General features: G+C 39.9%; 1 protein-coding gene across 1 annotated transcript in view; it reads right to left on the minus strand.

Moving 5' to 3' along the window:
* Nucleotides 1-18,636, minus strand: part of MTHFD1 (methylenetetrahydrofolate dehydrogenase, cyclohydrolase and formyltetrahydrofolate synthetase 1) — a 40,612-nt gene that overhangs the window by 1,207 nt on the left and 20,769 nt on the right. Inside the window, exons 14-27 of the mRNA XM_035327457.1 lie at nt 17,517-17,624; nt 17,356-17,430; nt 15,169-15,271; nt 13,882-13,958; nt 12,779-12,919; nt 9,736-9,804; nt 9,092-9,203; nt 8,743-8,882; nt 8,294-8,335; nt 7,168-7,268; nt 6,044-6,221; nt 4,847-4,954; nt 3,525-3,677; nt 130-238 (exon numbers count right to left, since the gene is read on the minus strand). Coding sequence (XP_035183348.1) covers nt 149-238; nt 3,525-3,677; nt 4,847-4,954; nt 6,044-6,221; nt 7,168-7,268; nt 8,294-8,335; nt 8,743-8,882; nt 9,092-9,203; nt 9,736-9,804; nt 12,779-12,919; nt 13,882-13,958; nt 15,169-15,271; nt 17,356-17,430; nt 17,517-17,624 — 1,497 coding nt within the window. The 3' untranslated portion in view covers nt 130-148. The remainder of the gene's footprint in view (nt 1-129; nt 239-3,524; nt 3,678-4,846; nt 4,955-6,043; nt 6,222-7,167; nt 7,269-8,293; nt 8,336-8,742; nt 8,883-9,091; nt 9,204-9,735; nt 9,805-12,778; nt 12,920-13,881; nt 13,959-15,168; nt 15,272-17,355; nt 17,431-17,516; nt 17,625-18,636) is intronic.

Here is an 18,636-nt window from a genome sequence, read left to right on the forward strand (position 1 = left end):
AGGTTGAATTATAATCACATGTCATTTGGAAACATATGGCATAACATGAAATTGGCTTAACTCCATTTTCTCAAGTTGAGAAATAAAGCCCAAACATTTAAAGCCTTCTAACCTGAAGGTGGCACCTACCTTTGGTTAACAATTCTTTTCAGAAGAGACCATTTACTTCTCCTGACAATGGGTCCAAGTCTATATCATAAAAACAGGGTCTTGTAGGAAGTCCTGGCATAGTGCTCATCTGGACAACAAAAGATCAACTGTTAAAACAGAACCAGCGTAGCTTTGCACACAAGATCTAATACTTACTTTCTGCTGAGAACTGTGTTGGCAACAGCTCCTTGCACACCTACATACTAGCCGGGTGATGGTCAAACACCATTTTGAAGCATACTGCAAGAACCAGGAACTGGCTTAGTAGATAGATGTGGTATACAGTTCAGCCTCTGCCAGGGACTGTGGCCAGGATTTGGCAAAGCACTTAAGCATCCAGCTGACCAACCGTTACATGAGTGTTCACAGACTTTGCTGTGAGGTGACAATAATTGCTTGTGGCAGCTTGCTGGTTATTGAAATGATGACGCATGTTTTACTACAACTTTGCAGACTATAACGTCTCAATTGATTAAAACTCTAAGATTCTAGAACTTTAACTGTAATATAATTAGGGATAATTATTGTTGAAACAAGAGCTTTAATAGTTTTTTATTTGTTGTTGTTTTAAACTGCAATAAAGCTTAATTAGAAACGGACAGGTCAGCTTTCCTGACTGGAACATTTCTGAGGTATGCAAGTCAGAGTGGTTGTGCAGTGGCAGAACCGAAGCTAGCAAAACAGCTGCCTGCACTATGCTTGCCTCAGGGCAGTCCTTTCAAGTTGTCCCACTGTTGAATACCTACTTTCAGAGCTGCAAAATGCGAAGTCAGCAGGGACTACGCTTGGCCTGATTTACTAATGCAGATGACAATTTTGCCTTCACTAACTCAGTGTTTAGCCCAGCAGCGCTAACATGGACATCCTACAAACATGGACAATTCATGACCATGCTTGACAGTTTGTGCCAGTGGTCATTTACCCCATAAATAAAAATTCAATGTCTCACTTTCCATTTACATCACAAAGCCTCAGCTTTCACAACCAGTAATTGCTATGCCTGTCTCCATTAGGTTAAAGATCTCTTTAGCAACCTGGTATTTTCTCCCTGAGCAAGTATTTTGTACACCAATCAAATTTGGATAATAAGCCCAGCAGCAAGGTTAGGCATTTTCTGCAGATCTCAAAACTCTGGGAGCTTTTGGAATCCCATCCCATTTTCCTAAGCTATTTAAAAGTGCTATTACCAGTCCCATGGACTGGTACCTGCAGGACATACATGCCTTATGCAAAGGTAAAAACCACTTCAAGGTTACCTTTTGTAATGAATTCTAGGACTGCACTGACTTTTTGTCATAGCTGTTCCATTCCAGGACAGGGAAGAGTGGACCACAGAGAGGAGTGGACCTCAGATATGGTTCTCATTTCTTTACATTTAGTTGGATAAACATGTCACTCTCAAGAGCCAAATCATTAAGAGATCCAAAGTGTCTAGAAGGGTTTATCTGTTCTCACCACACCTTCTCACCTTGAAATTATATTTCCTTTTAAGCCTCAAAGGTATTTCATTAAAGAACAACAGCTTCAACTCGGAGCCAAAAATGAAAGAAAAACACAAAGCTCAGAAGTTGAGAAAATTTAGAAGTATGACATATGATATACCTTTGCAATTAACTGCAGAATAACAAGAATATGCATGCACTGTTGATTAATTTCACTTCAAGTTTCACATAGATATTCCAGGGAGAGCAGTGTTTTTACTGTTTTTAGCTCACAGTTCAATGGCTGCTGCCAAAAAATGACTCTGAAGCTAACACACCTCCTGTTGAATGGGCTTAAAATAGTGGTCTGATTCAAAATGCCCTGGGTTGCTTCTCAAAATGAAATCTCCTCCCTGGCTTAGTAGACACCACAGAAGAGTGATCTTCATGTCCCTAACCAGAAGGCTTACTGTTAATTCCGGCAGAGTTAACATCATGATTAACTGCATGTCCAAGAAAACATTACAAATTTGTGAAGGGAGCAGAGAGGAGACTCCAACTTCATAGAAATGGAAGACATCAGAAAAAAGTCAAAACATTAGTTTCTATGTCTGTAAACATCTTTCTATTGCGTATCTCATTAATGCTGTGTACTCCTTCCTTCTCTAGTACTTATAAATATCCAAAACATCATTGTTTGGATTAAATCTTGGCTTGCAAAAAAGTCATTAATAACAGGAATGAGCACACTATCTCTCATTTTATCCCAACACACATGCAGTACTCCTTAAAAAGATGTATAAGCCAGACTTTACTCAGGATGTGGTTATTTTATTTATGTTGGGTAATCTGGAAAACCCTTATTTTTTTATTAAAAAAAGAATTAAAAGAAAAAGATATTCAGTATTTGGCTCTTGGAGAGCTAGCATTTGAAGGAGGAAAGGATCCAGCTCTTAAATCAACAAATTTCAGTATCTGAGCCATTTGCCCTTAATGGTTTTGAAACAAAGCTAATTAAAACAAATATGTTGCCATGAAGACTTCAGCAAAAAGAAAAAAAGGTTTAGGCCCAAGAATAATAAGAAAAAGACAGGTTTGTTTGCTCCAACTGCTCCTGCAATAATCTAACAAGTTACTTAGCATTTACCCAGAACAGATTCTCCAGATAAGATTTCCAGTGGAGCCTTTCATCCTAACATTCTTTCTTTGGACACAAACCTGAATGCTAGTTCATTTTGCAGGTAGCTCCTCTTTCTGCCAGCCCATTCATATCAAAGCTATTCCAGGATCCTGCTTCCATGGTAGCTACTCTCTCTCCTCTTGGCTGACATTATGCCATTCATCTCAAAGAACAGAAACTAAAAACTCAAGGGCATAGGGAAATAAATTGTTGGAACAGATGGTCAGCAAAAAAAAGTCAGAAAAAAAACACCACAAAACAAATGTAAGGGGAGACTGACAAAACTGACAAATGATTAATAATACAGGTCAGCTTTGCTTTGGAGGTGTCTCAACAAAAACTGTTTGCTTTGTAAGCTTTGGAAGAGTTGTTTTGTTCTATACTGACCTGCAGATGCACACTGCTGCAATACTGCAAAGTGCTTCAGGAATGCAGCTATGGGGGCAAGGATTTCTCCTATCCCCTCCATCAGTCTGTAGTTCCTAGAATTCCTTAGATACAGAGCTCACTCTTTCCTCAGAATCCAGGAAGACAGATATGTGGGACCTGGGAAGTACACTGGGGGCTTGCTAAATATCTGAAGGGTCTGTTTTAGCTTCCCTCTTCCCCCTGGAAAACCCCAATTAAGGGCATTTAATACACTGGACTGTTAAATCATCATCTGTAGATGACAAGGACTCTGGTCAGTTAAGATACCTTTTGTAACTGGAATGCGCATGAAGTTTTTTTTTTTTTCCACACCCCGCAGTTCAGGGTTTTACTCAATCACTTACTGTTCCTACCAGCGGATACAGGAATCCAGCACCAACACTCGCCCGAATATCTCGGATTGGCAGGATAAAACCTGTAGGTGCTCCTTTTTGTTCAGGGTCATGAGACAATGATAAGTGAGTTTTAGCCATGCAGATCGGGAGGTTTCCAAATCCCTGGGCAAAGCAATGAAAAAGGAAAGAGAAAGAGGAGGAAAAAAAATAAGTGAAAAAAAACCAGTAACCGTTCCTGTATTCTGATGTAATTACACTATTCTGCCATTCTCTGTGTTATCGTCTCATATTATGCTTCACCAATTGCTTCGTCCACAGCCTGTCAGATCCACTGACCATTCTGCATCCCCATTCCTTCTCCCAGATTCTGCCTCACTCCCCAGTACTAAGGGAAGAACAGCCAACTGAGGAAAAGGTTAATGGTATGGAAGTGGTAGATATCTTGATAGCTGGCTTACTTTCTACTCTTATCCCAAAACGTTAGTTTAAACAGCTCAGAACTAAAGTTCTTGTTCAGCTGAGGTTGGTTAATTAGAAATGTCGGATCAATATAATTGCACATTGTGACGAAGTAGCAATTACACAGCTATGGTATTTCAATAGAATTGTAAAGGAATGTATGAGAGATACAAAAGCAAGAAACTAAGTACACCAGCAGTTAAAGGACTCCAAAAGCAAAATTATTCAAGCACACTGTAAACAAAGCACTGATTGTTCTCAACTTTACTCTTCTCTTCAAAGCCCTTTACAGACCTTCATTAATGCAGAACCTATCTGAAAAGCAGGTAAATGCGTAAGAATACCATGCTAAAGAAAACCAATACAACAACCAGAAAGCATCTAATCAACAACCAGACGCCAGGTTCTAAATTTGTAAAAGTAGCCATGTTTTCACAAGAAGTATTATATCAGTTGTGGAACTCTTACCCCAATACAGCTGGGGCTGCCAAAAAGGTATACATGTTCAAAAACAGTTCAGACAACTCAGTGGGACATGACAAAATAAATAAAATCAGAGACTATTTAGAATCAGTCTGAGCATTTGCAGTTCCCTAATTACCAAATTGCTGAAGGATTGGAAAGTAAAGATCACTGAATTCGCCCACCCATCACACAGTATTAGGGACATATGACTGGACCACAGGAGTTCTGTTTCTTCCTTCCCACTCCACCTTCTCATACTCTTCTGCCACAGAGGTATTCAACGAGTCCTGGGCAAGGACATGTATCGTGTGATGATTCCCTTTATACACAGTTTGAACAGCACTGTTCAGTATAACCATTCTGAATGAAAAGCATCACTGGGTAGCAGATGGCACGGAAAAACTAACCTGCTTAGTGTACAAGGTGACTTTCTCCTGTGCTTCTGGAAGTAGCTCAATGTCACTTGCCCCATAGATCTGCTGTGCAATAAGTCTGATTTTATCTGTAACAGGGAGCTGGAAAAAATACAGGCAAGTCAGCATGGCCCAACTACACAGAGCCATAACATCACAGCAGCTTCACAATCCTTCATACATGTTGCACTCATCTGCAGCTACAGGAGGTATTCCCGTTTGCTGTAAAACAAAGCTAAACAATAATTTAAGGGGGTTCAAAACAAGTTTCATTTATCTTGTTGCAGCTCTTGTTAAGAGGACAAAACTAGTTTACTACAGTCAGAAACAAGAAGATACACATCAGTATTTCTTATGAGCTGTGCTTACATGTTAATTATCACCCCCTGCAATAGACATCTGTATTTGCTCTCAAGTTGAAGCCAAAAAGCAGACAAAAATAATTTGAGAGAATACAAATTAACTGTTAAATAAAAGCACAACTAAATCAGGTTAAAGAAGAAAAATTGAAAGCATCTGTTTTAGAAGCTGAAATAGACACAATGACATAACTGTACCTCGTTAGGTACCTCATTAGGTGCCTCAATAGGCGCTTGCTATTAAAGGAGATTTTAGGCCATAACCTAGGAAATAACAGTGACTTCATTACCTCCAAGTCATTTGCCAAATTTGCTTAATTACAAAGTCATTAGAAATACATAAACTCTTCAACACAACCTGTAGTGTGACTCCATAAACCTTATTTGCAGAGAAAGCAACAAGTTAAAAATGGACATAATATGTTCCACAGCCTGTTGTATTCTTGTCCTGAGCACCAAGTGCACCCAGGAACTCTCCAGTAAGGTAGCAAGTGTGTTCAGGCTTGCTCCAGTCCATGCTGACAGGAATGCATGTCCCAGATCATGAAATAAACTTCCCCCTAACCTGGAACATGGCTGTAACATTAGAAACCCATTTGTCATCTCTAGCCAGGTCACAACAGCATCTTTCAGGATCAGAAATAAATTATATTTCACTTAGTAATCAAAACAACAAGAACTGACAAACTGGGTCTTTGAGACTGGTGGAATAAAGGTTATATTCTAGAACAAGTTTCTTAGTTTCTCAGAAAAGACTTTCAGGCACTTAAGCTAATGAAACCAGCTTATCTCCACCTTATAAACAAAGTACCTCTGTAACAGTGCCTCTTACCTCCACATTATAGAGGAACCTGAAGTTGCTGGGTGCCTGTGATGCTCTCTGAACAGCCTGGGCCAGTGCAACAGCTCCTTTACCCCCCTCTGCCCAGTGAGTGCACTCGACAGCATCAAACGCTCCTGCTTCCTTTGCCAGTTGTACTACAAGGGCCAGTTCAGCCTTTGTATCTGTTCTGTAAAGAGAAAAGTCTGTATATTTGTACCAGAATGTATGCACAGTAAATGAATAGCTTGTTCGATTTCTCATTCTTGTCAACAAGACTTAAACTCTGTTCAGAGAAATCACAGGATCCATCCACCCACCAGGGAGCCGTTTTGACTGAGGGGTTATCCACCACAAGCCTTCTCCACCTCAGTGAAGGAAGCTACTCCACAGAGGAACAGAGAGCAAGTAGGTCTGGAACTACAAGCAGAAAGCCAAGACAACTGACAGCCATGCTCTGGATTTTCTGCTTATATCAGCAATGCAACTCCCGTTTTCAGAAGCAAACTCAAAAAGACATTAGTACTTGCTGATTAAAGACGCTAAAGGTATGCTACATCACGTACGCACAACAAACTAGAAAACATAATTTCTATAGATCAGCTAATATACATTCACTTCAGATGGACTAGGCCCTTGCTGGCTACTCCACTTCAATTTTCATCAGTCTTAACACACCAGTTCAAAGCCCTTCTGCTCTTACAAGGACCACACAGATTGTTTCCTCTACAGTAAAACGTGCAGAGCCCTAAATGCTTCCTGGCATGGCACAATTATTCTATGCAGCAGACCACTGAACACAGTGGGGTTTACAGCACAGGCACTTCACCATCTATTATGAACTTAGATTCCATATCACCACAGGTACCTTTTGTCCACAGTAATTTGGCCAGTTATGGTGTAAATGATGGCAGATAAGATCTTATGATCAGTGGCTTAAGCTAAATTTAACTAGTGAGTGCACATGAAATGACTGAGCAGAGCTCCCCTATTTATTCAGTATCTTCAAGCAGTGCAAAATGTTATTTTCTGCAAACAAAACGCAGACAATACTGAAGAGAGTTTGCATTCAACATAGCATATAAAGCACCACCATTTTATTCCCGTGCATCAATTCCAGGCCCCAGCTCACTTACTTGAAAGCATTGACAGCCACTACTACAGGGACACCAAACATCCGAGCGTTTTGGATTTGTTTGCTTAGGTTACTACAACCTTTTGCCAACAGCTGAAGATTCTGTAAAGAATACAGCAAGCAGAAAGCGCATTTTATGAGGGACAGTGAAACCTTTGCCCCAAATCCACTACGTCCACAGCTCATGATGAAAGTGTCAGAAAGGGAATGAAACCACCAAGGCACATTTTCAGAGCTGCTTTCTGAACACTCTGGACTCAAAGGGAATGCTAGAAAAGAATTGACTGTTTCTAATGATTGCTGGTTTCAACTGCCAAGTCAAGGTAGGAGAAATTATTTTTTATCATTTTTTGTTATTCTTAAGTCAATACCTATGCTCATTAATTCCTCACAGTAAAGTCTCATTCTCCTCTACGGCACATTCCTCTTTAATTATTAAATATCATTAGCAGTGAATTTCACGACATTTGTTTGAAGTTTGTGGTAACAGCTTTCAGTTTACACATATTTGTTTCACAGCATCAGAGATTATTAATGGAAACCCAGACATTTCATCCCTTCCTATCATTTTAAGAATTAATCCCTACAGAAGCTCTAGAAGTTAAAAAGCTGAAGCCATATAAAGAGAGCCAGACCAATTATCTAAGTACACATAACCTTTCAAGGCATGAGGATAGAAGCATAGACTTTAGTTTTCTTTCCTCTCCGCTTTCAAAGGAAGGGCAGAAGGGGAATAAAAACTGCTGCTGCTAAGAAGAGAGTAATTAGGCGAGCACTCTGAATATTTTCAGAGACAATATTTCAGCCAAGCAATTACTCTAATACTGAGAGGGTCAGGGGACACTCAGCAGACATTACCATGAAAAACCAAGCACGTAGACAATTGTGGGAGCTCAGGAGAAACAGAAGGCTCTGGCTAGGTCAAGTACAATAAACGCTTGAAAGAGCAGAGCCAAAGTAACATCATTATAATAAAAAAAAAAGAACATTATAGCTTGTGTGAGGAAGCATTTCCCTGGCACCTAAAGAATTGACACAGACTAGCTATCCAGGCACGCACTGCATGACAATATTGTGTAATGACTGCAAATAGGTGGTCAACTGTCACAACAGCTAAAGAAGGTTACCTCTTCCGTGTACTCCTTTGGTAAAGGTACCCCTGCAGTGACCTAGGGAAGAAAAAGAGGGTACCCCATAAGATTTTTATTAATGACAGCAATATGTACTTGATTCTTGTAAAACTGCATCAAGATACAACACTCTACTTCAAGCTTTTTTTTTTTTTTCCAAAGAAAAAGAAAAAAATGAAAGCTGCACTCATAACGTAACAAATTAAGGACTGTGATAATATCACTAGTGGCCTGGCATATTTAATTAGGACAATAAAATAAGCAGCTATGTATCTGTAACATACTACAAAGAAGCAGCTTACAAGCAGCAGAGACATATGGATTCCCTTTACAACTGCAGATCTCAAGATAATTACAAGCAGATCAAACCCTACAGGGCTTTAAGTGACTGGATGGGTACAAGTAAGAGCTTCTTAGGTCTAAATTAAACCTTTTTTGGTACTTACTGCAGGCCCTCCTCCATGCATTTTCAGAGCTCGGACAGTAGCAACCAACACCACCACATTAGGCCGGAGACCAGAGTAACGGCACTTAATGTTAAAGAATTTCTCCATACCTATGTCTGCACCAAATCCTGCTTCCGTAACTAGAGCAGGAGAAAAAACAAAAAGAAAAAAAAAAAGGAGGAAGCTCGTGAAAGGCTGCTGGGTAGAGAAATCAGTGCTCTGATTATAGAGATCAGAAGCTTCTTCAAAGACAAAAAAAACAACAGAGACATTTATGATAAAAAAAAAAAAAGCAGATCCTTCCCTGCAAAACCAACAAAACAACAAGAAAAACATACCATACACTTACCAACAAAGCCCTCTTTACCCACAAGCTTCAGTGCTATTTTGTCTGCCAACACTGAAGAATTTCCATGTGCAATATTGGCAAAAGGTCCAGCATGAACAAATACTGGTGTGCCCTAGAAAATGGTGGGTGGGATGGGGGAATAGCAGGGAGACAGAGAAAATTGGAGGGTAAAATTTAGCAAATCAAATAGCATTTCAAGACCTAAGTACTACAGTATCTGAAGTTAAAGAAATTCATTCTTAGAAGAAAGATCTTAAAGCCCTCTGATCAAACATTCATTATCATTACTAAGGAAAGGTTATAGATTATTATCATCTTCAGAAGCGGAGATATTAACCCACTTAGGAAAAGGATGGCTAAATCCCAGCAACTCTTTGCCATTCTCCTGCACTCATGCTATCTAGATTTTCAAAATGTTTTCTGACATTGGAGTCAACAGAAGAGACAGCAGAGTTTAGTGCATTTCTTCAGTGTCATCACACATGCCAGCGGCATACCTGTAAAGACACTAGTCCTGAATCTTTGATAGGAAACCATGATAAACCTCCAGCTCTAAGCAGAGTTAAGTCCATGCTGGCTGGGATAAATGAACTAAAACAGTAATTTTTTGTGAATACACATACAGCAAATCACCCGTGGCTCACCTCTAGTGTCTGCATGAGGTTTGGTTTAACAGCATCTTTCATCAAGACAGTCAGAGCACCAGTCACTCCCTAAAAGGAAAAAAAAAGAGCTATCAGTTTCCAGATGTAGTGAGACATCGAGACAGTTCCTAGGCAGTTTTAAGATTCTGCTTTATGCTTGTGAGCTTTCAGGAGTAGAACCAGCAGTTGCTCCAGATGTAACTAACATTACTCAGGACAGGGCAGAATAATGCCTTTTACATCCTTGTAAAAAGATTTCTGCTGGGTGCAGCCTATTGGTTGTGACCTTGTTTGGCCAACTTGCTCTGTAGTGAAGGCATAAAAAACAACTGCTGTTTCAGCAGGTTAGTAACCAACAGTAACCCTTAGGTACATATGGTTTATTGTGTCCCATTCAGTAGAACAAGGCAGGGAGAGTTTTTCAAGACAATTTTCATACATGATAAAATACTGCACCGCATTCTTCATCCCAATACCTCAACTGTAGCATTACTGTTCTTCTTTTGCAGTACCTAAACACACTAAGTTTAAAAGTTACACATGTCAATGTTCTTGGGTTTTACAGGTAGAATCATTTTCGATATTTTTCCCCTAACTTCAGCAACGAGGCTCTAAATAATGGCCTGAATGTGTGCCTAACTAGCTGCTACATCCTGGCCAGCTCCCTCGCACAGAACTAACTTCTAAAGTGAAGCCCTGTGCTTGTGAAAAAGATCAAGCTGGCATCATGAAACAGTGGCAAACAGCGGCAAACAGCAAAGTCCATATTCCTTCCAGGGTGCAGCTGTGTGACCTGCTGCAATTCTGCTTCCTGCAAAGTGAACACTTGTGACTTCATTCACATCTGTTCCAGGAAGAGAAAAATAATGGTTTGGTCAACCTTGTAACTGACAGAGTTCAGTGGAAACTGAACTGGTTGTCACTCAGCTTTTGCTAAAGTAACTAGAACTATTATCATGGCTACTGAACCAAACGTTCAGAGCAGTTATGGAAACCTTGAACCATTATTTCATTTTCTTCCCTTTTAATTTCAGTTGGATTGCAGCATTCAATTATATGATTTTTTTTTTATAAGACATTCACTGCTTTGTTTCATTATTTCAATCTTGCCACATGAAAGCGTAGTTAACATTTAATGGATAAGCTTTAAACTTCAGTCATCTCCAGAATAATGAAAGCTACAGAGCAAGATTTCCATGACGACATTTGAGGCCTGTGTCAGTCAGCAGCACTTCAACACATCCCAATCTCTAAAAAACCTGTAGTCAGTTTTTAATTCCACATTCTTCTCAGTTTCTTTGAGCTTTCTGGTAATGCACTCATGACATTGGTTATACTACAGCAGAAGGACGTGGACATCTTACTGTACCAGCCTGCTCTCTGCAATCACCATGTTTCTGCCGGCATGAGGAACATGTAACACGCTCCACGCTAGCCAATGGCCACCATCTGCACAAACATGTAAAACTCAAGAACCCGTTTGACACATCTGATACCATCCTCCACTCGGCAGTTGTGACAAACAAAATTAAATATAATTAGGTTCAAAACAAGCAAACAAACATCTTGAGATGAAAAGACTTCTATCAACTAGACTCCTCATAAAACTCACAAAGCAACTCCCTGCCCAAGTTCCAACTGCCTCCATTGATTGGCAGCAGAAGAAACTTTTGTTCTGAAGAACAGGGGTTAACTCAGGTATTTAATGTTAAAACTTGGCAGCACATTAGCAACAGGAAGTAAAATCTCAAAACTGCCTATAGAACTTTGGCACATGCCCTTCCTCAAGCCCAACAAACGTCTCACATCAAGACACTTAGAGACAAATACTTCCCAGACCAACCCTTTTCCAGCAGGGCCAGAGTCAGGACACACTGCTAATCTACTGCTTCCCAGATTTATCATGGGATGAACGCAGAACAAAACAAAACAAAACAAAAGTCACTCAACCAAGCAAAAATATCTACCCAAGCTCTCAGACAGCAAGAGCTCAGAGACCAGGATACCCACCCTGTGGAGTCTTCTGCCACACTGGAAAAGTTTATTCAAAAAAACGCAAGACAAATACTAGCACTGCACCATGCTAATTTGCAGAGCTCTTTTTGAGTAATCAGAATTGAGGTTGTGAAAAAAAATCTACTATACAGGACAGCAGTAAGACCAATATCATGTCTCTGCTGACTACTGCAACAGTCCTGAACTGGTTCTCTGTCTTGAGGCCAAGTGGCAGGGCATGGTTCACATACAGAGCTCAATTCCCCTCTCCTTCTTCAGACAGGGTCGTCATCTCTAAAGCACTTACTGGAAAAACCATCTGGAGCACAGGCTAATCCCTGAACCATGCTAAAGCACTCCCTGGGAGAGTTCCACGTCAAAGACTCCACAAACACAACAAGAACTGCGCTAATAATTATTGTATGGACAGTTGCAAGACAGTATTGGAGCTTGTTACTGTTTTACACACTGGACACAGCCATCACCAGTGCTATTATATTCAGCATTTTGTTTAGTGGAAATAAAGGACTTGTGCCCCTCACTAAAGACTGCCTTATGGAGACCTTGCACCTATTTGCAACAAGGTCAGCTTTTATAGCATTCAGTCTCCCAGCACAAGATATTTCATCATCTGTAATTAAATTTGCACCAGGCTTTGATCCTGCTTAATGTTTTCCTTGCTCCAAGGAGCCTGAGAAACAGGATGGCCAGCAGGATGCATTTTGAATTCTTCCTATTTCTAAATATGCTTTTTATCTAGAAGCCACCATGTATTCTCCCTTTATTTCCTATGGTGCTAGCTTCTATTTGACATGCAGTACATCACAGAGAACCCTTTGTCCCTGCCCAGAACATGTGTTCACACAGTCTCTGGGTTAGGAGCTAGCCACACTGAAATAAAAAATAAAAAACTTCAGTAACTCCAGAGGCCAAGATTTCATCTTTAATTTTCAATATACTGAAGTCTCTCCGGCAAAGAATCATCATTCTGCTTTTCAATCCAAGGACTTTCAGAAGTGCTAAGAGATAAAGACTGTGACTCTCTTACAAGGTCATCTGTTGTAACTGGTTCTCCTCTCTTGCTGGAAGCTACTACCATTCTGCCCAGTCGCCTTTTCATGTCATCCAAGCTATCAGAGAGTGCTAGAACTGCCATGATTTCACTGCTCACTGTGATGTCAAACTGAGCCTGCAAGAGATGAATAAAGAACGTGAATCCATCAAGATTCCCTAGCAGAAAAAAAGGCCAGCCATCTCCATTATAATAAAAAATAAATACAAACATAAATACGTGAGAATAATTTAAAGTATTACTATCAGAACATACTTAAATCATAAAATTATGTAAATTGACAATTTTAAACCTTTTTTTTCCTTGCAAAATAAAGTAAAAACTACTTATTCCACTGCTATTATATGACTCTCCCGGCACATAAACTAGTGATTCATGTAAAAACACTTACACAGAATATATTTTAGAAGACTGAGCTTACTAACTCATCTACCCATCACTAAACAGTACAGTATATGACAAAAAAAAAAAAAGCCCAGCAAGAAAAACCTAACTGATTCTATAGGAAATGAAGGGTAGAATTCATATTCATCTGACATAACACAGATACCTCTGTTGAAGCTAAGCACCCTAGAGACCTTTCCAAGTAAAAAGAAAAAGGGTTTCCTGGGTACAACTCATTTGAACTATTAATTTGACAGTTATTAAAGGATGAGAGAAATCACAGTCCCAATTGACCATTTTTCTATGTTGATTATACAATGAATCCAGACAACAAGCTTAGATACTGTGTTGGGTTTTGGACAGATGCATCCCAATCAAAGCATGTGCAGTGGCTAAGATTAGCAATCGCCAGGCATCATATTTGCAGGGAGCATTTGTGTACCACTGTTACTATGCCACAGTCATCCCAGTTCAGGAAGTCAACATTCAGGAAAGGGCTGAAGGGAACAGAGAGCAAAAAGTCCCTTCAACCAAGCAGTTCAATTCACTCTCAATACAAAGTTTAGTTTTATTTTCTCTTTAAAAAGATACTGGTAAAAAAAAAAAAAAAGAAACATCTGGAGTTCCAGAAATTAGCTTTGGGATCGTATTTTTCAAAGTACTTTTTCAAAGACGCAAGAAAGGAGAGTAATTACCGTTCGTGAAAAGCCTTTTTCTGTTGGAGACTGTCCAATAGTGATTTTCCTGAGGAACCTGTCATTTGTATCCAGTACTGTGAGGACGCAGAAAAAAGGATGAGAAGTCACACTGCAAGTCATAAGTCACACTTCTAGTTTGTAACAGACTCATCTAGATCAGCATGAAGAGAGGATGGCAGTTTGGAAAACCATCTTCTCCTACAGAATGGCAAGCACTAATCAGCATGATTCCCTCCAAAACACAAATGCAATGCTGTTAAGATGACCACAGGCGTATGCAGATTCTGCATTGCATTCAGAGGGAGTCTACCTACCTGTGTGTGCATTAACTCCAAGTCCAAGGCCTCTCTAAAAAGCAGAGCTGCTAGTATAATTCCAATTGCTTTTTCAAATTTTCATTGCTTTTTCATCATTAGTTAAAATGAAGTCAAAAAATTATTACAGCCAAAAAGAAATAAAATTATAATTTTATCAGTTTAAGGACAGAATGGTCAGATTCAATGGTCAGATTCTACTGTTTAATGAGAATAGTTCCTTAGAGCCCCACCAGCTCAAATTATCTTTGGAACACAAACTATCAAATATCGGCTTAAACTTGCTGTTTCTTACTAGCTGCTTGAAAAACTCTAAGTATTTTATAAAATATTTCCCATGAGGCAGACTAATTTAGCTCCATTATAGGTTATGAAGCAAATTTTGGAGAATACATTTCACATTGTATTTTCACAAAAAGAAGAAAAAGCAATCCTCATGGGATCTAAATAAATTTTTTCCTTTTATGAAATTCTTTTTGTTAGTGAAATACTAATACAGCCAGACCAGAGACTGAGCTTACTTTAGGTATCTTTAAAAGCCTTTTAAAAATCTAGCATTTATTTTCTGTCATTTCCCAACAGAGCAAGTGGGAAGGTTAAAATTGAGTCTAATTCCAGAGCAGTACCCTCCCCCTGCTCACAATGCTTTCTCAGATAGTTAGGTAAAAAGACTGTTGGCTACAGTTGCTGAACTCAAAACTCTCAGTGACCAACAAAAGCACAAGCACAAACTTGCACCAATTAGTGAGGTCTGCTCTGAATTCACAAAGATTAGGATTCAAGCCCCTGTGTCAGACCCTGTAGAAATGGGATCCCAGCTGCATGCACCTATCCCACCAAACACTCAGTAGAGGCCAGCCCTGCTGTCCTTCCCATTTTCCCAGGAAACATTGTTCCTGCTACACTTGCAAACATCTTTTTTAAGATGGTTTGTTTTTTTAATAACTCTTTCATTTAATGGCTCTTGTACCTCTTTGCCATGTTATGGTGGCTGGGTCAATGTCCAATCTCACAAACAAGTTCACTTCTTCCTTTGTCAAAGCCGTAGGATCAGTTTTGTTAATGCCCAATTTCTATGGAAGGAAAGGACAAATAAGAGAAAAAAAAACTATAATGAAAAGATTCAGAGAAATGAACCTTTCACCAGAGCAATTAGCCTTTGCCAGCAGCACATGCATATTCAGAAATAAGGAGGAGATGTCCTATTGGTGTCTCTTTTCCTAAGTCCCACAACATAAAGCAATCTGTATCAGCATGCACCTGGAAGCAGAGCGTGCTGCTTGCTAACTTGTAAAGGGCAATGCAGAAAACAGAGCTCATCAGGGCAGGTTGTCACAAATTTTAGTGTAAGGCATCTACGGAAATTGTTAAGAAAGAAAGCTCTGCAGTTTCTTACACGCCTCGTTCTAACCATTAGTCTCACATGCTTACAGCCATTTCTCATTAGTTTGCCTAGGGTCACTGCACACAGCCATGCGTATTTAAAGACCCTGCTTTCAGCATGCTGGTTAAGCAGCACAAAGAAGGAATTAAACAATTCAGTCACAAGGCTGTCAGCATCCCAGAAAGTTGATCTTGAACATATTGGGAGGATGGGCAGTTTGCCAAGTTGCTTAATTGAGAGAAGAATTATCTCAAGAAGCCTGATATAAGCGCAAGCTTAGAAACGAGGAAAAGGATTGAGGTGATTTATGAACAAGCAAGCTTTTTTTTTTTTTTTTTTTTTTTAATTAACTAGACAGCTAAGTCCTATTTTCTCCAGGAGAACAGCAGGGAAAAAGAAAAGTCTGTTCTCTCCCTCTTCAAGCACAGCATTAAAAACAAACAAACAAAAAACAACAAACCCCACAGTACCATCAAAAGGATCCGCTAGCATCCCTTCTACAGCTCAACATTTAATAACCAGAGGGGTGGTTAGGGTAGAGTTCCCTTGCAGTCCATCAGGAACACCAAGCAATATGACAAAGCTGCCTTGCCTGGCAGTGGAAGTAAACCGCACATTCTCTGACAGTTGAGACATTATAGCCAATTAATAAATTAGAGTTTTGGCTTCCTAAGTAGTCTATTGGTCCTGACCTCCTTATGGGCAACTGATTGAGCAGGAATATTGTACAATCAGGTTTGCACTCGGAATACACTTAGCAGAGCCCAGACTGTCTTCGGCGACAGAAGGTCCAAGCACAATACAAAAACTATTCCCCTGTTAATCCTAATTTTTGCAGAGGCCAGGGACACACGCTGGTATAAGTTCATTTCTGTGGACTGGAGGAGCTGTGATCTCCTCAGGGTCTGAGACTCAATGACAGGTGCACTCATTTAACTGGAAATTCTTTTCTCAGGGGAGAAGAGAAGTAAAGGATGTAGGGGACAGCCATTTTTTTTCTCCTTTTCTCCTGTTTGCTGAATCTGGCTAGGACTACCTTCTCTTTTTGCTGAATTTTGTAAGTTGTCTTTTTTGTGCTGCATTATCTATATAGCTGTCAAAATACAAATTATTCATCTTTAGCTTTTTCTGGCTGTGACAAAGATTGGTTCTGGTCTTAAACTACATTAAGGACACTAAATCGATGCTATTAATAAAGGGCACTAATCCATTTGTCTCCTCCCACTGTGTTACTCACACAGCATATAATAGATTTACATCAATGATTCTTCCCCTCGGAGCTTCAACTCATTGTTATCTGTGCTGTAAGACAGACTGCCACACTTTTGTACACTTTATGTAAAAAAATAAATTCTAGTAGAATGATCTAATCATTAGTTGGTTGGCCTAGTCAGTCTCATCTCAACTGACAAGTGATAGGACACAAAGAAACGGTCTGCTGTGCCAGAAGAGGTTTACATCAGATATTAGGAAGTATTTATTTATGGAGAGGGTGGTTAAGAACTGGAACGGGTTGCCCAGGGAAGTGATGGAGTCCCCATCCCTTGAGGTATTTAAGAGATGTCTGGACACGGCACTAAGAGACATGGTTTAATGATTGGACCTGGTAAGTCATGCTGATGGTTGGACTTCATGATCTTGAAGGTCTTTTCCAACCTAGGTGATTCTATGACCTACAGTGCAACACGAGTAGTTTTGTTACCTAGCTCTGCATATATAAAGGAGGAGTAAGTGGAACAGAATCAGAAACCAATGTGAAACCAGTGAACTTACCTGTAGCCTTCGGATCTGAATCTCTGAGAACTTCCTAACACCATTGACAGAAGGCACCAAACGGTTATAGAGCGCCTTGAAGAATGAAACATGTAATTAGTACTGCTGGCATACCCACATCTTGGCCAGAGTGGGTTGGGCATGGTAAGAAGGGATCCTACCTGGTCATTCTGAGTTAGCTCATGGAATATACGTGCGTCCACAGCAGCAGCAACCAGGTTGTTTGCTGCAGTAATAGCATGGATGTCGCCAGTGAGGTGAAGGTTAAACTAGAGGACAGAAAACATATCGGTTACCTCATCCTGCTGCAATTTTCATATATTTCAATACATTGTAGACAGATGGAAAGAGACATATTAATAGCAATGTTAAAGTGGGTGAGGGTGGAGGGGGAAGAGATTGCTCAGAGCAGTATGTGGAAGAGAGGAAAGAATTTCTCTGAAACAGAAAATGCCTCCCCCACATTTATGTCATTTTACAAACTTCCAGAACAAAGCTTCCATATAAGATTTTTGCACGAGAACAGTTCTGCCAGGCTCCTTGATACCTGAGAACAGCATGGTACAGCGCATCTGCATTACTCCTCCTTTCACCTTCCTTCTGACCCACTCACATTATTTGCACAACATTTTACACATTAGCTAAGTTCTGGCTGCTCCCACAGAGGTATCTGAACTAAATTCAAACTAGCAACCTTATGTGGTGCTATCAGTAGAACTGTGACTGCACAGAGCTCTGCATAAGCTAACCACTCACACACAGTATCGTGGGCAGGACTTGTAGACCACGTACTACAGTGACAACACTAGTAGTTTTCTCGGTTCTATCTCATTAAACGATAATTTGAGTGGGTTTGTCTACGTGAGTTTTCTTGCTGCACTGTAGCTATACTGACAAAAGATTTCAGATATATAGCTTACTTGACAAACTTGCATTAGGGCAGGGAAGGGAAGAGTGTCGTTAAAACAATCCGTTTCCTCTGTAGCAATGCAGCACAGGAGGAAGATGAAAAAATGGCATTAGAAAAAGTGATATGACAGAAGCCCTTATGATACCACTTTGCTGGAGCCTTGCTGCTGTGGTCTTATAAACCAAACAGCAACAAACAGAATGGAGCTAGTCACACAGTGATTATAGTTCCTAATAAGGAAATGCTAATTGTTCTCATTCTACTTATATGCAACACGCAGCAATTATTACCTCCTCAGTTCTACAGTCCTCATTTAAAAGTTATTTGCTTGCTAATCATTTCCTGGGATGAAAGCTGCATGCAGAAACATC

Source organism: Oxyura jamaicensis, chromosome 5, assembly GCF_011077185.1.
Source record: "Oxyura jamaicensis isolate SHBP4307 breed ruddy duck chromosome 5, BPBGC_Ojam_1.0, whole genome shotgun sequence".
NCBI classification, from domain to species: Eukaryota; Metazoa; Chordata; class Aves; order Anseriformes; family Anatidae; genus Oxyura; species Oxyura jamaicensis.